Source organism: Vulpes vulpes, chromosome 4 (assembly GCF_048418805.1).
Source record: "Vulpes vulpes isolate BD-2025 chromosome 4, VulVul3, whole genome shotgun sequence".
NCBI lineage: Eukaryota > Metazoa > Chordata > Mammalia > Carnivora > Canidae > Vulpes > Vulpes vulpes.
The window spans coordinates 97,403,808-97,425,046 of record NC_132783.1 but is presented as its reverse complement, the minus strand read 5'-3'; the positions used below and the strand labels follow the sequence as shown (position 1 = coordinate 97,425,046).

The 21,239-nt window shown below is 34.8% G+C and overlaps 1 protein-coding gene across 4 annotated transcripts in view; it reads left to right on the top strand.

Moving 5' to 3' along the window:
• Positions 1 to 19,762, top strand: part of CPEB4 (cytoplasmic polyadenylation element binding protein 4) — a 61,493-nt gene extending 41,731 nt beyond the window's left edge. For 2 of the 4 annotated variants that reach the window (XM_026006911.2, XM_026006900.2), the window contains 7 exons: positions 4,779 to 4,802; positions 6,517 to 6,690; positions 9,803 to 9,892; positions 10,232 to 10,350; positions 11,509 to 11,623; positions 12,710 to 12,891; positions 15,341 to 19,762. In XM_026006911.2, the coding sequence (XP_025862696.1) occupies positions 4,779 to 4,802; positions 6,517 to 6,690; positions 9,803 to 9,892; positions 10,232 to 10,350; positions 11,509 to 11,623; positions 12,710 to 12,891; positions 15,341 to 15,568 (932 nt within the window). In that variant the 3' untranslated portion in view covers positions 15,569 to 19,762. The remainder of the gene's footprint in view (positions 1 to 4,778; positions 4,803 to 6,516; positions 6,691 to 9,802; positions 9,893 to 10,231; positions 10,351 to 11,508; positions 11,624 to 12,709; positions 12,892 to 15,340) is intronic. The other 2 variants (XM_026006916.2, XM_026006907.2) reach the window with 1 other exon arrangement.
• Positions 19,763 to 21,239: the final 1,477 nt, after the last annotated feature.

Genomic DNA, 21,239 nt, shown 5'->3' with positions numbered 1-21,239 from the left:
CTTGATTATAGTTCTTTGGAATGAAAGGAGGAAGATTGCCTGCTTAAGGTTTAGTGGCAGGGTGGCAGAGGATGGGGTAAAACAGAAACCTATGAAAGAGGGGAGGGTATAATTTACCCAGGAGAAATGTAGATTATAGTCACTCACTGAAAATGTATATAATGTGGTTCTAGTTGCTACAGTTCAGAGCATGTTGAGAGATACCATCGTGAAAAAGATAATATGAAAACATACTGTAAACTCTAAAGTGCCCTGCAATTGTTAGCCTTAGTAATGAAAAGCTGAGAGTAATTATTGAAGACCAACCTCAGAATATAGATACATGAGTTTATTCTTGCAAAAGGCAAAAATTGCTGCTTACTGAACATCTGACTGTGTGGTCATCATGTATACATAGGGTATCTTTTGTTATTCTCTCATCAGCTCTCCATTTTTATAAAAAACTGAGGATTAGGGGATATAGAGAAACTAGAGTCCCATTCTCTGCCCTACTATAAGAGAGCTCTTTACAACTTTGTCTATCTTTATTATATCTTATTGCAGTTATTTGAATATTGTATCGAGTATAAACACAAGCCAATGTGACATGAAATTCTAACCATTAAGCATATATTTAAGCATACATTTAAAATAATTTTGTGACAATGAATTCAATCTGTTACATTAGGAATTGATTTAACAAATTTATTACTGATTTATTAAATCAATCCCCAATTATTATAAAATCATTCTTTGCATCTTTGTTGAATTGTATGCCCTGGTCTTTATGATTATCTGCTTTTTGGTTCTATCATTTTTATTCTTTTGTTAACACATTAATTCCTTTTAGCTTCCAGACTTTGATTTCTATCATTTTAAATGATTGATTTATTTGACTAATTCCTCCACATACTTTTTTTTTTTTTTTTGGTCCTACTGGAAAAGTCAGTTATTTGATAACATTTTTTAATCTGAGCCCTCGCCCCTTGTTTTTTTCTGAATAGAATTGCGATCTGGTTTCTCTACTTGGGGGGCAATAAGAGGTAAGTGGAGGGCCTGAGGTGGGACAGAGGAGCCTGAGTATGATCAGTCTTTCATTGCCTGCTGAAAGCTAGTAATATCTTATCCCTCATCTATTTTTTACAAAGATAATTAACTCTTCTCATGTAGGAAAGTATGGTTTTCTTTAATACATCATCTGTTTGTTTTTAACATTAAGTACCAAGAAGAAAATCAAAAAGGGTCCATGAACAAGTATAGTAATATAGTTAATAAATGTAAATAGTACAGAAAGGGATAAATCAAGAAGTGAATTCCTTCTTTCCTTCCCCATGCCAGTTTTTGTCTCTAAAGGTTCTTGTGGTGGTTTTTAGAAAAAAGATTTATGCATATTCCCACATACCTATTTATGTTTTCTTTATTTTTAAATGTACACAAAAAGAATCATACAATACACACATAGGAAACTCATGGAAACTACATCTTAGAGAACTTTAGATACCAGCTCAGGAATATGTGCTAGTCTTAAAATGGCTACATGCTAGGTGTTTACTTCTTACGATTGTATCCCTGTTATGTGTACTTTTTCCTTTTTTACTATAAAAATGAGAAAAAGATACTTTTAAGAAACAAATATTTTCATTTCCATAATGAAATATATAGATATAGATCTAATGTATAGATCTGAAAAGTCTTTCTGTATCTTCTTTGCAAATCTAGCTTCCCAGAGTAGTGGAATGTTTTACTAGAGGGAATTTAATGATGAACATAGGACATTTGTAAGCAATCCTGTAAAGACATTTTGGAAATAAAGTGCTTGCAATAGATCTAACAACAACGTGTATCCAGAAATTATAAAAATTTATAGTAGAATGTTTCCAGCCCATTTAGAATATTCGTAAGTCATATTAGTACTGAGCATGAAGTTATTGAGGACTTTATAGGTAAAAACGAATAAATAAAAATAAAAAGATAAATATATAAATAGTAGTCATTTTAAATCCTATGGGTACTAGATGGTTTGTATTCAATAACAACATGCATTTTAAAAATCTTTTTAACAGTGTACTCTTTGGTAATTAAAGGAAAAATCTGGGCAGAGTTTATTTCAGCCAACTTAGCTAGAAGTTTTCCAAAATGTAGATTCTTTAAACATATTTAAAGTGAATTCTTTTTTTTTTTAACCTGCCGCTTCCTTGGATGTTTGAGAACCATCAAATAATATGCAACATTCAATAATCATGAGATTGGAAATCTGTCTGTTTTCCTCAGTAAAGCTGTAAAGATCTGTGTTACAAATATGGCATCATAATGATCTTGAAAGTATAATTTGAAATAGTTTGGAAAAAGGTGCTTAGTACATCTTTGACATGTAGGATGAAGCAGCACCATTTACCATTTTGTTACTGTCTGGGTTCTAGTTACATAGATAGGTATGTTCATGTAATGGGAGATTCATTGAGTTCTGTACTTATGCTTTGTATACTTTTCTGTATACATGTCATGTCAAAATCTACATTAAAAGTTATAGTTATTACGGGCATTATAATAAGTAGAAATAAAAAAAAACACTAATTTTCTGTGTTCCAGAATATTATTTTTTAAAATTTTTTGGTACAAATTTATATTAATTTCTCTTTCTGATTTGGAAGTTTTTATGGTTGTAAGCATTGTACACCTGTAACTTATTTTCTGTTAATGTGGGAAAACATTTCTAGGTAGTTTTAGGATTTTAACCATGAATTCTTTTATATTAACTAGCTTACTTTTGTGGTACAAGGTCAGAGTTTGAAAATACACATTTAAAGATTTTGAGATTTATTTGATTTTTGCCCTTAATCTGTAGCACTTATTGTTCCTGAACCTATATTTATTTTTGATAAATGGAAACTATGAGAGTTTTATATTAATTTTGTAGCTTTTAAAAGTCGATTCTTTTCAAATACCTATTTTCTTAGAAATCTAAGTAACATCCATCAACTTTTTTAAGATTGACAGAATCAAGATTTTCAAGTCATTCATTTTCCCAAACTTCCTTGTTATTGAAGCAGTCATAAGAATAGAATGTTCTTAAGCATCTGTTTTTATAAAATTTTTGTCTTTCTGGCCTATGTCAGGTTGACTGAGAAAATACCATTCCCACTCCAAATTTAAGACCTCTATTAAAGTGAAATCCTAGCCGAGAGAGATTTTTGTGTAGATCTATTTATTCAAGTACATTGGTGAAAATCAGTGTACCTAGTAATGGGAGAAATGTATTTTGGTATGAGACAATTTTATTTTGGAAAATACATACATTACTTGTAAGTTATAACTCAGTTGTAACATGTTGAATATTAGTCTGGTGGGCTAAGAATTAAAACCCTGGCTAGTCTTTATAATGACTTTTTTTTTTTTTTTTAAGATTTTATTTATTCATGAGAGAGACAGAGAGAGGCAGAGACATAGGCAGAGGGAGAAGCAGGTTGCCCTCAGGAGGCCCGATGTGGGACCTCCGGGATCATGCCCAGAACTGAAGGCAGACACTCAACCACTGAGCCACCCAGGCGTCCTGTATAATGACTTCTTAAAGGCTATACTTTTTAACTCAGGAATCTATCCCATCTTCTTGTTTGAACACCTCTCTAGCCAAGCCCTCAATTGTTCCATATGCTTCTGTACTATGCACCTTTCCCTGAACTTTATACGGCATCCCTATTTGCTGCATTGCTCTTTGTTTTTTTCTTAAGATTTCAAATGCCATCCCATCTCCTTCTCAAATGCGACACCCCCATCTCTCATTCTTTGATCAGAGACAGTTGCTTCTCTTCCTCTGTTCTGGTTGCACCCAACACATAACTACAATAGCAGTAGGCATGCTGCATTGTCATTATTTGCTTATGTGGCTCTCTGGCATTTAAGGTTGCTAGTTCCGTGTAGTCCGGGCCATGTCCTGTTTATCCATGGTCCCTAGCAAGAACTGGCATTTAAGCAATGTTTGTTGATTAGGATTGAGGTATTTGGACAAGCTGGGCTTAATAAGTGCCAGTTTGTTTCAGGGTTCTTTTTTTTTTTTTTTTTTTAAAGGTTCTTGATTTAAAGTTTGTACTGCCATTTCCTAAGTATTCAAGGAAATACGTATAAGTATGTTATATACTTATCTTTTTAGCTGTAACCTACTTGGCAATAAAATGCCAAACCTTTTACTTTTCAGCATTTGGAACATGGTAGAAAATTTGACAAGGGACAAGAAACTTCCTTTAGTTTAAAGGTGATTTAAAAATTGCCTAAAGATTCATTTGTTATGATTTTCTTTATTAGAGGTTAATCATAAAAACATCATGTAAAATTGCTATTTATCATTTAGTGGTGAAAAAGTCATGAGTTAAATATTGAACTATTTATTGAATTGCTAGTTAGAGGAAATTCTGGGAGAATTTAAGAGCAGTATGGTAGGAGTTGGTTTAGATCGTGTTAGGTAATGTTACATATTATCTTAGTTTCATACTAGTTTGGATCCTGGGTGACAGTTAACAGCCAACAGCTTCTCTTACCACAAGTAAAATTCAATATAGCTTTACAGTGTCCTTGAAGAATTAAAAAAAAAAAAAAAAAAAGCATGCATTAAGTTGACCTCTCACCATCCAGATTCCTTGTTTTTGAGACATTTACTAGGAAATGAGGAACATAGCCAATTTTTTTTCTTTTCTTTTCTTTTCTTTTTTTAGTTTCAAAAGCTGGTAGATAAAATCACAGTTGATTCTTTTGACAATGTTTGAAAGGTTTTTTTTTTTTTTTTTTTTTTCTCATTTGACATGCAGCAAGGACATATGGGCGAAGGAGAGGTAACATTATTGTTTCTAACTTTTGAATGTACCAGTTGTATTTCGAGAGGTCCCAAGTTTGCTCAGTTTCTTATTGCCTTTGTGGGGAAGGAAGGGAGGGGGGAAATGCAACATAGCTTTGATTCATACATACTTTATATGTCATAGTTAACATTATGGACTTTGTAATTTGAAGGAGTCAGAGTGGTAGGATTTGGATTCAAATCAATAATGTTCCTGTATTATAAACTCAACTTCTTTATATCTGAAGATTTATTTCACCTTTTTCTTCTGAAAGGAATTTCTTAGAAAAAAATTAAGGATCTTAAAAAGGAAAATACAATGTGACTAGTTTCAAAATACCTGATTACATTGGAAGCTCAATTATATTTGAATACCTATGTCTACTTTTTTTCTACTAAGTCAGCATGATACATTTGGTTTAAAATGAGATTGGCTAAATCAATGACTAATCCTATAAATTTCAAACATTGGGGGAAAAAGCTCTAGAAATTTTAGGAATTTTAAAGAATCATTTCCTAGAGGTGCCTGAATAAATCTTATTTTTGTCACCTGTGATAGCTTTGCCTTTTTACAAGCAGGTAAGTTAGTCAAATAGCTCAACTTTAAAATGCAAGTGACTTTTAAACATTATTTAGGAAATAACTTCCAATTTTGTAGTCATTTTAAAAAATTTTTATATAACTCTTGAGCTGTAGTTTTGTAGGGTAAATTCATTACTAATATACCATTATTACTTGTGTTTAGTTAGGAAAGTTGAAAGGAAGACAAGTGTGACAACAAAAGAATATTGGAATGTTTCAGTAAAGGAAGAGCACTGAAGCTATGATTCTGTAGGATCCATTAACAAACTCCTTATGTAATACTTAGAAGTAAATTGGCAACCTGAAAAGTGACAAAACAGTGCTTGAGAGATTCTAGTTTTTTGTACCTCTGTGTTTTGCTTATGATTTACAAAGTTCATATTTTGCTGTCAGGTAAACATGGGAATAATGTTAACCACATTGGCATCTCTGGTCTTTTCTGCTTGTATATTCTGTATGATAGGATTTTCAAACAGCAAACATAATGACTAGTTTTTAGAATTAGATAGCACCTGTGGCAGCTGGTAATTACTTAACTAAAAGAAAATAAATCTTTAGCTTGCCTCAAAATTTTAAATTCTGTAAGACTAGACAATGAAGTTGGATAATAGCATTAATGGGTTTTGATTATATCCCATTAAGGTAAACCAAGGTGAATGCTCACTTTAAAAATCCAACTTGTTCAAGGACAGTCTTAGAGGCAATTGTGTAGGCTATATTATTTTGTGTTTTAAAAAAATTTAAGTGACCTAGCATCTGATAGTCGAATTTAATATTTAGTGTACATGTCTAGGCTGCCCATGGCCATGGGGCCTCGCCAAGGTAGAGCAGTCTACTGCCAGCTGCATTCAAAAGAGTACTCCCTCCTCCTGTACTTCCGTTTCACTCACTGAAATTTCTGGATCCCAGGGGTATAGTTGAGCAGCCTTCTATTTAACCATGTACTTTCTCTCTGACTCCACTGAGACTTTCAAGTGATGGGAATTCAAGAGCATATCTAAGTAATTTGTTATTCAGTGAGAAAAATAAAAGCTGTTTTATTGAATCTACCGTTTGTCTTGTTTCTTGGTGTAAGATCAGCCGTGGCAAGGAACATTTGCTGTTAGCTTTTTTCCTGCTTTCTATTCCAGGTCAGTCTTCACTGTTCCCAATGGAAGATGGATTCTTGGATGATGGCCGTGGGGATCAACCTCTTCATAGTGGCCTGGGTTCACCTCACTGCTTCACTCACCAGAATGGAGAGAGAGTGGAACGATATTCTCGCAAGGTGTTTGTGGGCGGATTACCTCCTGACATAGATGAAGGTATATTTACAAAGAACTGTTACTTGCACAGTGCCTGGACTGTGGCACACAGTAGGTAACGCATAGACAGTGGTTCCTGTTATTATAATGACAGTTTTATCTGGCTCCAGGTGTTCAGTTTTGATTGCATTGTTCTCTTGTCCGATCTTGCTGTCATGGCATATAAGAATAGTTTATAAAGGAAAAGGAGCAGGACTTTGGGAACCAGCTGTAACAAACAATTGGACTCAATGAAAAGAATAACTGTCTTTAGGAAACTGTCTCAGGAGTCTGTTGTGGGCACACATACCACTTACTATGTTTTTGTCTGTGTGTGTTGCCTTGGTCAGATTCAACTATGTGTTTTCCTGTTTGTTTCTTAACTGCCCCAAAAATGTAGTTAATAGAAAATTTAAAATCTTCGATTAAGGATGAACTTTAGGGAATCTTAAGAGTTTTTTCATTTTTTTGAGTATTTTTTACTTGTTAAATATTTACAGGTTTTTAAAAATGCCATGCACCATTCTTAGGCTTGTTTACAGGATAACCAAGGTAGAAAGTCCTTGTTTTAATAGAGTTTCAGTTCTAGTAGGGGAAGGCAGACAAAAAGTGTGTGATCGTGCAAGAAAATACTGAAAAGAAAATAGTGTGATACTGTGATATTCAGGGTATCTTAGGTGGTTAAGGAAAGCCTCTTTTTTTTTTTTCTTTCTTTTTTTTTTTTAAGTAGACTCCATGCCAAGTATGGAGCCCAATGTGGGCTTTAGCTCACAACTCTGAGATTAAGACCTGAGCTGATATCAAGAGTTGGACGTCTAACTGACTGAGCCACCTAGGCACCCTAAGGAAATCTTTAAGGAAGTGATATTTGAGCTGAGACTTGCATTAGGAGCCAGCCAAAGGTTTAGAGGACTGTTGCTCAGCAATATTTTCTTCATCTGTGGGTCTAAGTGACCCTATTCAAGTTCAGACTAAAATTCAAGTAGCAGACCATATAGCAACCCATATATCCTTGATGGTGGTTGTTACTGCTTTCCTAATCTCTTGTGTCTTGGTTTCCTGAATGGGAATGGCAATAAACCAACTCATGTTATGGAGAATAGAATAGTTTTCTATAAAAATCTATAAGGTCTAATAATAGGGTTTAATAACTTCTCTTAAACTGAGATTAAATGTATTGAGTCACTTCATTTTCCTTAAGATGGTCAATTTTTGGGAGATTGAAGCAAAAAAAGTATTCAAAAAGCCAAAGATTGAAATAAACACTGTTCTCTTTTGTTTTGTTTGACCTATGAGAAATTGTCTTGGGGGGAAACTGTGTTAGGATTTCAGATTAGATTGAATCAGTCTTCATCCTGTTCTCAGAGGGCCTAGTTTTCCAAAGTGTTCATCCTGGGTTGACCATGTGGTCACAATATTGGCCTCTCTAGGAAGCTCCTGGGTGTGGCCTGCTGTTTTCTTTGCTAGAATCTTCATTTTCCTTAGTACTGTGGATTCTATGTTTTCCGACCCTTGGAAGTCAGGTGTTTAGCCCAGATGATATTTAATGAATGCATTATATGCTTATGTAACAGAGTGTGAAGAGAAGACTGAATTTTATCAGACCTTGCCTAGGTTAAACTCCTTCTCTGGCCCAAATAGTCTATATCTTCTTGGAAAATTACTGAGCAATCTTATATGTGCAGTTTCTAAAATTCTTAGGAGCATAAGTAAATGTGACCAATCTGGCAAAGGAGATTGTTTAAACTGAGCAAAATCAATGGGAACTATGATAATCATCAAGCATATTGATAAGTCAGTAGCAATTTAAGTAGGCAGACCTATCTACTGTAATATATATTCCTGGAGAACATTGTGTTCTGTAGAATTATGCACTAAAAGTTATAAGGTTCCTGGGGAAATAGGGTTAAAAGCAAATAATTCAGAACCTAATGAACTTTGTACCTGAAGCACTAACAAAAATAAAATTATTACCTTGGAAATGACTTGGACAATTCAGGCAAGTAACTCAGTGTGGTTAGAGGCTGCCTCAAGGAATACCGAAAAGACACAAAACCAACAGAGCAGAAATGCTGGCTTGCAGGTTTGGAAGCAGTGCAGATGTAACCAGACCTCTGAGCACCTGAGAAAGTACACACTCCCTGGAGATGAGAGCCCTGAAAGATTGGGAGTGTGTTTCTCTATCAAGCGAGCCAAGTTGCTGTGCTCATTTTTCATTTTCTAAGAGAGTAGGAGGGCTCCTGCCTTCCTATCAGGCAAACTAGAGGCTTTTTCTTTTCCTGATGAAAATTGTAATTCTGCTCCCACTATGCTAGTTCACCTTGCTCAGGAATAAATCTTTTGCAAACTGGTACAACTTCCAGGTTATAGTGATTTCATTCCTCTATTTACCAGTCTTTCTTACATGAGCAAAATGGTACTGCAGAAACAGGTAGCAGAGCAGAGCAGACTATTGTTTCACAGTCCTAGAGAAGAGGAAAACAGTTCTACCAGCTTGGAATTTGAACACATCCCCCATCTCTTCTTTTCCTCTGTCTTGACCTCCTCCCGGGTCTTACCTATACATGCTTAACCTACTCTTTCTGGAAGTTCTTTGGAAATTTATTTTCCTATAGTCTATTCATGAATCTGGTCCTGAGGAGATGGTATAAGCTGAGAGTTATCCTACAGAATGAATGGTCTCTAAACTTTTAACACTGTCAAAGATGTAAAAGATAGGAAAGAATGAGAAGTTGTTCCAAAACTGAAGAATACTGATAACCTAGGAACAGGACATTTAAATGTATCATGTGTCCTGGATAGGATCCTGGGTCAGAAAGAGGAAAAGAGATACTATTGGGATACTTTGAAATTTGGATGGAGTCTGTGAATTGGGTACTAACATTGTATGAATATTGATTTCCTGATTGGGAGGGTTACATGGTGGTATATGAGGCAATGGCCTTGCTTTGAGCAGGTGCCAGTGGTTGTATTTTTATAGTAATGGTTAGGGAATCTAGATGAAGGGGATACAGGAGTTCTTTGTACTGTTCTTGTAAATAGTAGATTTGAAACTTTTTTTCTAAACTCCTCCCCCCAAATGATTATAAAAATATTTAAATTTACTTTTTTGCTTTGCTTTGTTTTTCATTAGATGAGATCACAGCTAGTTTTCGTCGCTTTGGCCCTTTGATTGTGGATTGGCCTCATAAAGCAGAGAGCAAATCCTATTTTCCTCCTAAAGGTAATTCTTAAGATTCAATATACAAATAAAGTGTATCCCTATGCTTTTTCATGTGTAGCCTTTTCATAAATGTTTACGTTCACTGTAAAATTTTCCATTGTTAAAACTTTTATTTTCCCAAATACATCTTTAATATTTATACCTAATACATACTTTTAGTTCAAATTTAATTTTACCTTAAAAAGATGTTTAAGATCTCAAACTTGGGGTTGGAAGATTCAAGTTTTAATTTTTATTACTCTTTTTCCCTTCCTTAGTTTCAGCTTATACTTCCTTTCCGTTGAAGAATTAAAAAAAAAAAAATAGGGAACAAATAAGTTTTTTCCCCCTTTTTATCAGGCTATGCATTCCTGCTCTTTCAAGATGAAAGCTCTGTTCAGGCTCTGATTGATGCATGTATTGAAGAAGATGGAAAACTCTACCTGTGTGTGTCAAGTCCCACTATCAAAGATAAGCCAGTGAGTGCTGTCTAACATAAAAATAGCCTCTTGTTTCTACCTTTATCTCTGCTTTGTTTGAAAACCAACAGACATCTTGATGTATCTGTTAATTGACATGTTTATAAGTAGAATGCTGTTGTTGTCAGCCTTCTAATGTTGACACTCTATGCTATTTACACACATTATTTTGATATTGAATTCTTTCATTAATTAAAATATTAGTCTTTACCATTAGATGACTTTACTTGATAATGCCTTTGATAAAGATTAAGTAGCTGAATTTCCTCTGAATAATAGAACTCAAAAATCACAAATATTTGTCTGTCTCGTTTCTCTCTTTGATCAAGATTTTACCTAGTACTATCCTTAACTTTTTGCATATGGTACTCTCCCAAAGTAAAGTGAATTATATATATTCATAAATGTACATGGCATACTGTTTTATCTTTTTGAAAAAGTTTTTTTTTTTTAATCATAAAATAAGTCTTTAGGCATAGTAGCAACTGGCCTGTTTTGACAAATCTGGCAAATCAATTCTTTATTATCACTCAGCCAGATCTAGAAATGGGGTACAGTTCAGAATGGAGGTGCCTGTTGGTTCCGCTCAAGCAATAATTAATGGAGCTCCTCTCCGTGTCTTGGGGTTGTCTAGATCAGGAACACTTTTCCCAGGGTTCCCATGGCCTAGATTCTGTATTCTTGACTTATGTTCCCTCACAGTCCCCATAGGTATTTGATTTTGGAACCTCTAGCCTAGGACTTTGTTGATGTGCATAGTGGGAATACCCTACTATGAACACATCCATAGCCTTTGGTATGGGCATCTGTAGCAGTTGATAAATGCAAACAATTACGGTGAAGTACACAATTCTTCGTTGACTAAAGCAATGGACACACTGAAGTGTTTTATCATAAGTTTACTGCAAATATCAAAATTTTTGCCTTGAAATGCTTTTTGAAATAATGTAACAGATTTGTTAGTAACAGGAGTAGTTTGCATTTGTAGGATTGAGCACACAATCCTAGTTTACTTAGTATTGTATCTTGATCAATATCAAATACTATGCTAACTTAATATTATGTGGCTATTGGGGGATTGGGTAGGATAGGATAAATTTACTTCCTCATAAATTGTCTGCATTAAGAATGGGACATTTTGGTTTGTCTGCTCCCTAGGTACAGATTCGGCCTTGGAATCTCAGTGACAGTGACTTTGTAATGGATGGTTCACAGCCTCTTGACCCACGAAAAACTATATTTGTTGGTGGTGTTCCTCGACCATTACGAGCTGGTATGATTAAACAAACAAAAATACCCCTTTTACCCTTTAGCATAAGAAATACCTTGAAAAGGTTTATAGGAAAAATTCTCCACAAGTGTTTGAATTAATGTTCAAGAGCGAGAGTTCTAGAATCAAAGTATCTGGATTCGAATTCATGTACTCTGCTCCCAGTAAATCATTGAGTGATGTTGGACAAATTGTTTTCCCTAATTTTCAATTTCCTCATCAGTCAAATGGAGTAATTAGGTGTATCTTCTTCATATAAAGTTTTTCTGAGGATTAAGTGGGGGGAAAGGGGGGAAAAGTGGTGCCAAGTACTTCCTGTGGTGTTAGTGAGCCTCACTCTCATCATCTGAAAAAACCAAGAGTAGATTATGTTAAGAATTTCAGGGTTCGTTTCCCATGCCCTCATTTGCTTACCAGCTATTTACTGAGCTCCGAAATATAGTAGGGTTCTCAGCAGTGCATCGTGTTTGTAGTACTTCTAGAAGAGTTCATCCCCAACTTCAAGTAATTTGAGGTTTATTGGTATAAATTAGATAAAGAACATAGAATGAACAAGAATGCAGTTTCAAAATTATAACATTTCATGGAGAACATGATATATTCATTTTTTTAGGTTTTTATAGAAAAAAATGGTGAACAGCTAGACTGTAGGGAAAGGTAATAAGGATTTGATGGAGACAGTGTAGAAGGACCTCCACACAGAGTCCACCAGTCAGTTTTCTGGTGGTCACATGGTTGTTTATATTAAGCAATACATTATTAACTGTAAATACATGGTGGCAGCATGGTATAGAGCAGATAGCCCAGGGTGTAAAGCCCAGCACTGTCACTTAACCAACTGTGCCTTGATTTCCCTGGGAAATTACCACCTACTTCCTTCCAAGGGTTGTTGTGAAGTTAAAAAGACAACATATATGAAGCACCCAGGAGAGCCCTGCTCCTTACTTAAAAGAATAAATATTAATGATTGGTTTAGTAATTATTATAAGGATGTGAGCTCAGAATACAGATGAACTGCTTTAGATGAACCCTTTTGTGAGCTAGGTGGATTTTCCTGTTTCCAAATACCCTCTTTGCTCTTTTATTTAGTGGAGCTTGCCATGATAATGGATCGTCTCTATGGAGGTGTGTGCTATGCTGGGATTGATACTGACCCTGAGCTGAAATACCCAAAAGGAGCTGGGCGAGTCGCATTCTCTAATCAACAGAGTTACATAGCTGCTATCAGTGCCCGCTTTGTTCAGCTGCAGCATGGAGAGATAGATAAACGGGTAAGTCTTAGATTATATTCTGGGAAGTTCTAGAAATGGTCCTCTCAGTAGGTAATTACCAAGATTGGGATGGGGGGATTTTATTTGACAGTAAAATTGGCAGCTGATGATTATGCCTCTAGGACCAAGTGGGTGTATCCTTTTTAATACACCTAAGGATTCCTATGAATTTTTTCTGTCCCTTAGTGTTTTGAGTAGCCTAACCAGAAAGCTGTATCAATTTACTCAGGGCAATTTAATCTCCTAAGCTATCACCTCCATTCATTCATTTATTCAGTTAGTCAATCATTCAGTAAATATCATTACATCAAGTACCAAGCATCAATGCCCCTGAGATCTCCTGACCTTTTTTTAAATCATGAATACTGCAGTAATTTTCCAGTGCACTGTTTTCCACTGCCCTGTATAACAAACAACTGAATAAATTCACTTGTAGGACTGCATATCTTAGAAATACTTCGTTATAACAAATTAAGTGGAAGAAAGCATAATCTTTTTATTTGTAGTATATTCTATCACCTAAAATTAGGTAGTAATTAGCATTATTTTCAGCATTTTAAGTTCTTCTTTGTTGGCTTAGCTTCTGAAATAAAAAGATGGAGAAAACCTCAGAGATAGTATTCTTCTGTTTTCTAAGGTACTGTATTTGAAACTCTGCTCCATTATCCATTTTATTTCTTTGAAATCACAGATTTATCTGTTATTTTTGTGTTTCATGCATTTAAACAATTGTTTTAGCGCCTAGGACAGGAAGTTCCCTGTCCTCAGGAGTTTATGTTCTGATAGATGTATCTTATACTGATACTACTCAAAGTATGGCCTAGGTATAACCTGCCAGAAGCAAACAGTTACTAGTTTGTGGCGAGATAGGAATTTACACCAGAATGTGAATCAGCTACATTAGTAAGCATAATGTTTAGTTCAGCTTTTTTTTCCCCTCCTCATAGAAAGACCCTCTTAATCAAAGAAGCAATGTGTTGATTTGTATTCTGGTGTCAGCTCCTTATTTCATGGGAGACTGGCGCTTTCATTAGGGCTGACTTAGATATCAACACTCTGAGGCATTGTGCTCAAAAAAGTCCTTATTGATTGATTGTATTGTGCTATTCTCAATTCATTATGTAGAAACTATCAAGTCAGTAGAGGTTTACACTTATTGCGTGTTTCATTTTATGTGTATGCTACTTCAGTGTCAGAATAAAATATAAGATTATGGTGGAAATCATACTCTGTTGTGAATTTATAAAAATAAAGGTATAGACTATTATAAACACACAGGAAGAGGGCAACACAAGTTGCAGTATACATTAACAAGCCCACTTGTTTTTTTTGTTCGTGCTAAAAAATATATCCATGTAAGCAGTGTCTTCTGCCTTGCTGCTTCATCCCAACACAGGTGTCAGAGGTGTAAGGTTAGTCATTGGAAATGCAGACTTCATTCGTATTCCTCTGCAATCGAGTTCTTTGGCCAGTGTTCTTGCTACTCCATAGATGTTATGGAATGGCCTCAGGGCCAGAAGGCTAATGCTGTAGTTTTGTCTGCTCTTCCTGTCTTCATGTCAATCGTTGTCTTTTGTTCACGGCTAACCTTTGTCAGGATTCCTTGTCAGAACTGGATAGCACCAGTGTTAGCGATAGCCTGGTATAAGGAAATTTAACCATGAATCTCTGCAGGACTAAAAATAACCAACTCTTTTCTCACTGGTGAATTAATAGCCAGGTTATTTTTAATGCTTGAGAGACTCAAATGACAGGTTAGCCTATTGAACATTGGAACAGACCCAGTTTTATAAATTCGCCTCTGACTTTTAGACTGAAGTCAGCCATTCTTACTGACAAAGAACAAAGCAAGGTTTTAGATTGTGAGTTATATGGCTGTGTCTTATTTTCTCCCAGTTCTGCATTTGTGATTATAACCCAAGATGTGTACACTGTAAATAGAAACCATGACCCAGGCTTTATTACAACTTAGAAGCTTATGACGCAGATGCCAGGCATCTTCTCTCTGATGTGAATATTGAAGTGCTATTTTGTGGAACTGGGAAGCTCTTAGTTGGTTTTGTTTAAATGATAATTCTACACATGACAAAAATCCAGATCCACTAATTAAAGTGACAGTTTGTGTCTATAAATACTCTCCTGTGGGTTTAATCTCAGAATGTTCTAAACAGTTGGCTTCCTTTTTTTTTTTTATTTTTGGTGGAATCCTTTTTTCCTTTGAAAAGTGGCTATTTAATAAGACAGAAATGTAAAATGATGGGTATAAAAGTCTTACCAGGTTCTTAAAAGATGGGCTATCTTAATCTCAGTCAAAGAATTATTGACTCTTACTTTTGGGTGCCCTGGCACAGATTCCCTGGCAGTGGATGGAAATGTACACACCATAGTCAGCATTGCCTGTGCCATTTGTGGAAAGATGTAAACTCATTTCTTTTATTTTTGATTGCAGGTGGAAGTTAAGCCATATGTCTTGGATGATCAGCTGTGTGATGAATGTCAGGGGGCCCGTTGTGGGGGAAAATTTGCTCCATTTTTCTGTGCTAATGTTACCTGTCTGCAGTATTACTGTGAATATTGCTGGGCTGCTATTCATTCTCGTGCTGGCAGGGAATTCCACAAGCCCCTGGTGAAGGAAGGCGGTGACCGTCCTCGACATATTTCATTCCGCTGGAACTAAAGGGGAACTACAGTGCTCATTTTCAGGCCTCAGAATAAGTGCACTCTTCTGTTAATTCTGACCCCTTCCTCAACCTCTTCACGCTGGCATGTCCTTTTGTAGCAGCCCGTCACTTAACAATAGTATAATGAGAAGAATGACCTATAATATAGGTGTTTTGTAGATTCTTGTGTCACTGAAAACAATATGTATGAACTCCTTTTTCGTATTGCCATCGTGTTGCACGGAAGTTTTGTTCTCTTGTTTTGCTGGAGACCAAGAGGATCCAAACTTCCTGTAACATTTTCTTAGAGGAGAAAGAGAAATATTAAAAGAGAAATGAAACAATAGAGTATTTTGGGTTTTTAATTAAATTATTGTTAATAATATATAAGAATACTTTTATTAAAATGAACCATGCACCAATAACACTATCAGTTTGTCCTGACACAGTTTCCCCCCAGAGAAATGCTTTTGCCTTTTCCTTTCTTTCCTTCTTTTTGCCCCTCTTTTTCCTATCCTGCCCTTTTTTATTCATTTAACAGCAGTGGAGGAAGTTAACAATTATTAACAGGAAAGAGCATGTGAAAGCAAACACAAATGCATGAGCAAGATTGAAGCAGCATTAGAACAAATCATAAGGGTTTAGAGGCCGAATAGAATTTCATGACGCCTCGGAGTTACCACCACATCAGAAAAAAAAAAAGTAAAGTAGGCAGAGCTAGGTTTATTTTCTTTTCAACCATTTTAAAAACTTTAGAATGTAAAAATTGGGTAAATTTACTACTGAGGGGAGTGCACTTATTTATTTTTAAACTTTCTTATCTGGTCACAGCCCCAGGAAACCTACCAAAGCTAGAATTAACGACAACTGGTGGGAAAACTAGCATTTCCTCTCCTGAAGAACAAATGTATAAATTTTATTTTTGATGTTATATATAAATTCTATATCCTAATTTACTAACACTCATCAGGTGTCAGCCTTTGCTCTCCATTTTGACAGTAAAAAACAAGACAAAACAGAACGGATCTAGAGATACCTCAAGGATATCATTTCTGATTTTGTGTTATAGTACAATTGTAGCCAAAACTGGAAAACAAAACCAATATACAAATTGGCCACTGATTGGCTTATGTTTAGATTTAAAGTTACTTTGGGTATCCTGTAATTTAGTTGTAACATAGAAAATGAAAAAAAAAAAGTAAAAAAAAAGTAGTTGCAAAGTGTTTTGCACTGTTGAACTAAGTAACTGTGTAAATCTGTGCAAAGGTACGTATGTTTATCTTACTCTTCCTATAAAAATAACATTACCTTTTCAGAACTTAGCATGGGACATAGTCAGTGTTTGAAGTGCCAACTTCATCAAGTAATGCATGCTTTATTATAAATAAAATTCTAGCTTTGAAAGGCGTTATTATGTGTTGAACAGTATGCTTCAGGGGTAAATTTAAAATAGTCTCTTGAAGCCCTGGTCATGGAAGTAACTTTTATGTTAATTGACATTCTCTTATCAAATGCTCTATCCACCATTAAAAGGATCATTACCAGTGTGCAAAACATTAAAAAAAAAAAAAAAATCTAATGGCAATCTTCTAGTTGTGCTACCTAACAGTACCATCTTGGATCCTTCAAAACCAAAGACTTGCCCCAGCACTACGGTGGAACCACCTGGCTGATGACCCCTATTGATTATCGTTAGGAAAAGCAGTCATTTATTTTTAACACAGGCTTTAATGAACTATATACCTGTTAAGTTCCAAAGGTCAAAATGGAGGCATATGCTGTCTAATGGTCAAACGTAGAAAGGGAGCTGCTTTTAAAGAATTCCCTGCAAATATTGAAAGCAGTCATGCGAATGGAGGGTGCTCTTGTGTAGCTGGTCAGGGACTTTTTTTTCTTTTCTCCTGAACTACATAATTCTAATCGAAATGTTCATTTGCCTCTTTTTATTCTTTTAAATGCTTGTAGGTGGCTTGGGGTGTGCTATTGTGCTGTTCCTACTCAGTAAACAGGTGTGATGAGTTAACAAGAAATAACACTGTTTGAGAACTAGCTTTGAATAATAATTTTTCCCTTTGTACATGACCTGCTGAATTTCGGTACAGTGTTTTTGTAGCTAACTTATTTTGTCATGCACATAATGTATATTTGTTATGCACTACTTTTGTATATCTTGTTTTTCCAACAGTGAACATTTTTAGGCACACTTTTCACTGACGGGATATCTCTTTATGCAATACCTCAATTTTTCATATTGCAAAGAGTAGCTTTTTGTACTTTTATTACTGAGAGATCTTCATATACTTCATTTTTTAATATAAATAATTTTAATAAATTTTATTTTCTTATATTCTGCTTTTTATACATTTCAGTGCTCTGCATACATTTTAAATTATGAATGTTGTGCACTGGCAATGCTATTTTAGAGTCTGCAGAGAAGAGAAAGCATGTTGCTTAAACATCCTTCCCCAGCACCAGCTATTGGTGTACCTATAATTTAAGAAATAGTCTATGTAAAGTCACAAATTAATGAAAAAGATTCGCATGAAAATGACAGATAACACTGTAGTTCCTAAAAAGAAAAAAAAATTAAATTCATAAGCATAGGGTAGAAATTTAAAATAACAAAATTGTCTACAGCTTCTTACTAAGTTTTTAAAATGATTCATAAAGCAGACATTCTTGGTGAATGTTTAGCCATTTTTAATATTAATAAATTGATGTTAAGTGTTTGATTCAGAGAGATGTCTGCTCTTTTAATTATATATAAAGAAAAAAATAGCCTGCCGTGGGACAGGTGTGTAATGTTAGTATGCATGACTAATGTAAGAAATTGTTATTCTACTAATATTTACTTGTGATTGTGTGACAAGCGTGTTTACAGATTATTTGGTTACACTTCAATTTACAGGGCATAAACAATTATTATCTATTACTCTGAACTTTATTGATTACATGTCCTTCAGATTACATGGGATTGTAGTTGGGAGTTACCATGTAACTCAAAACATAATTAACATGTAATTAGTTTACAGATTTTAGGGTATCACTTCAATTTACCAAGCATGTAGTTCTAGCGCACTAGCATGGCACCAGCCATGTACTTACAATGTAGTTACAGAGTAATTACATGGTTATTTTTGCAATGTAAAATAAAGTGTTTCTGATTATTTTCTATGTAAAGGAACCCTTTCCCTTCCCCTTCTGGTCCCCACGCTTTGGTATAATATATATACTTCTCCATACACAGACCTCTGCAGAATGCAAAATAAAACTTGCAGTGAATGAATTTAGCATTTTATGAGAGTGCTGTTGGAAAGACTTGATAATTCACCCCTTTTGTTTTGAAGAGTTGAATCTTCTGTTAAAAGGTGATTTAAAACTTGAATGTGATGAATTGTGGCAAGTTAACTTCAAGTTATGTGCAATACTTATTTCAAACTTTTGAAAGATCTTTGCAGTGTAATTCTTTGTTTTTAATTGCAGACATTTAAAAATGTCATTTTCTACTGTTAAGAGTAATCCTCTTTCTTGCTGGTGTTTCTAAAGAAAAGAATCAGAAATCAATCTTTCTACTAATGTAAATTTGAGATTATTTTTAAAAATGGAATAAAAGAGGTTTTGGTCATTTGCTTTATTTTATTATCTTATTTTAAAGCTACTGTGATTGATAGCATTGTAAGAATTGGGACAATATTGTATTCAACTGTTTTATTTTTTATATTTTTAAAATTTAAAGTATAATTAGTTTTTATAATTTTCATCAGATTTTTGTTATATTTTTTGGAAGTGAAACTTTTAGCAAGTGGGTGTCTAGTTTTTACTAATCCCTAATGTTTTTTTTTTTTTTTCCAGTGTATTGCTCATATTATCAGAAGGAAAAGTTATTTAAGTATGTCAGTTAATTGTACTACTTGGCTGAATTTCCATATAGTTTTTACTGTGTATGGGGAGGTTGTAGTATTTATTATAGCATTTTAAATAAGGGTAATTCATTTTTTATTAAAGTCATTTTCACGTTAAGTTCCTATTTTTGTATGTTCTACTCTTAAGTTATATAACACAGTTCCTTTTTTAAAAGAGTTCATTTGTTGAAGTGCTAGTGGAAAATTAATGTTATTAAATAGTTTGCAAATGACTATTTATACCAGTATGCATATAATTTTTAAATATTTGTAATGTGAGATGTTGAATGAATAAAACTTTTAACTCAGCTTTCTTTTAATATACTTATTTATTGGCAACGTAAGTAGATTATGCTTCCATGATTAGGAATGTTATTTAAAAAATACTAGGTATTCTACTCTTGGGCCAAGGCAGAACAAACTAATAGGAAAAGATGTCCAGTCATGTAAGTACTAGTGGCAAGTGTGTGTTTCTCATGTAAGTTTGTAAATATTGGTGGTTTGTTGTCTTTGATCTGCACTGTTTGTTCACATACTGCCCTGCAGAGCCCCCCTCCCCCTTTTTTTCCTTTCTGTAGCCTTCAGTGTGTGTGTGAGGCCTTAGCCAAGATCGCACTTAAGGCCAAATGTCCAGTAAAATCAAGGGAATGTGTGTTTTCATAAGGAAGGTCACTATCTGGGAGATTTAGTTTATGGTCTTTGCTAACGAAGAGCCTTGATTTTTGGCCACTTGTACAAGAGGATAGTGGTTAACAAGTCTTGACTTGACTTTCAACGCCTGGTTTCTCCTGAGATCCTAACATCACAAGATAGGGCCTCTGGGGTAATAATCTCTATAGCATGTGAGTTGAAAGTCTTATCTTTGCTTTGGTCCATTAATCATGTGGGCTACTGAGAACTGTAATGTAATAATATTTACATTTTTAAACTGCATTTTCAGACTTTTAAGGATTTCTTATGATATAAAATATGATGCCAAGAATATTCTGTTTTGTCAAACTTAGTTTCTGTTCTTTCTCACTGTGAGTATAGTATTCTTAAGCCTAGAAGAAGTTCTCCTCCTGAGATAAATGAGCTGAAGAGATCTTAAATGGTCTTTCCTGATACGTAGCTTTTCCAGCTCTAGGGGGGCACCTGCAGGGCTGAACCAGTAGCTCATGGGATCTCCCAGGAATACCGGGTCACAGGAGCTTTGATTAATAGCCAAAACTCCTGTTCAGAGTTCAGTGAAGGGCCCCTAAGGAAGCCCCAGGGACATTGGAGATGTAGGTGGCATTTGGTTGCTACCTTCTACAACATCCCTTGGCATTCTGGGTTGGTTTAGGCACTTAAAGAAAAAAAAGTGAGTAGATTGTGTTTCTTTATATTAGAAATATTTATTTTAGGCAAGTGCGTATCAACTGTAAGTGATGTGACAACTAAATCTTGAAATAATCTTGATGTAACAACTCAATCTTGAAATAATATGTAGGTGCAATACTTTCATATTTTAAATCCCAAAACAGTGAATCTGAAGAGGGTGTGAAAGGCTATTTGGGCTGTGTTTCCTTATTCACTAGTAGTTCACCCAAACTTGCCAAAAAAGGAAAGTTCCCTACCCCATCCTTAACCATTCTTAACAATTAAGCTATTTCATAACCCCTTTTGGTAATGGTTTTGTATCCACACCCAGTTCAAAAGCAAAATAATTTTTTCAGGGAATTTTTTTTAAAAATTTGATAAATACTCCTTTAATGTCTGATCAGAAGTCATGAGGAAAGTAAATTCCTGATTTTAAAAATTAAGC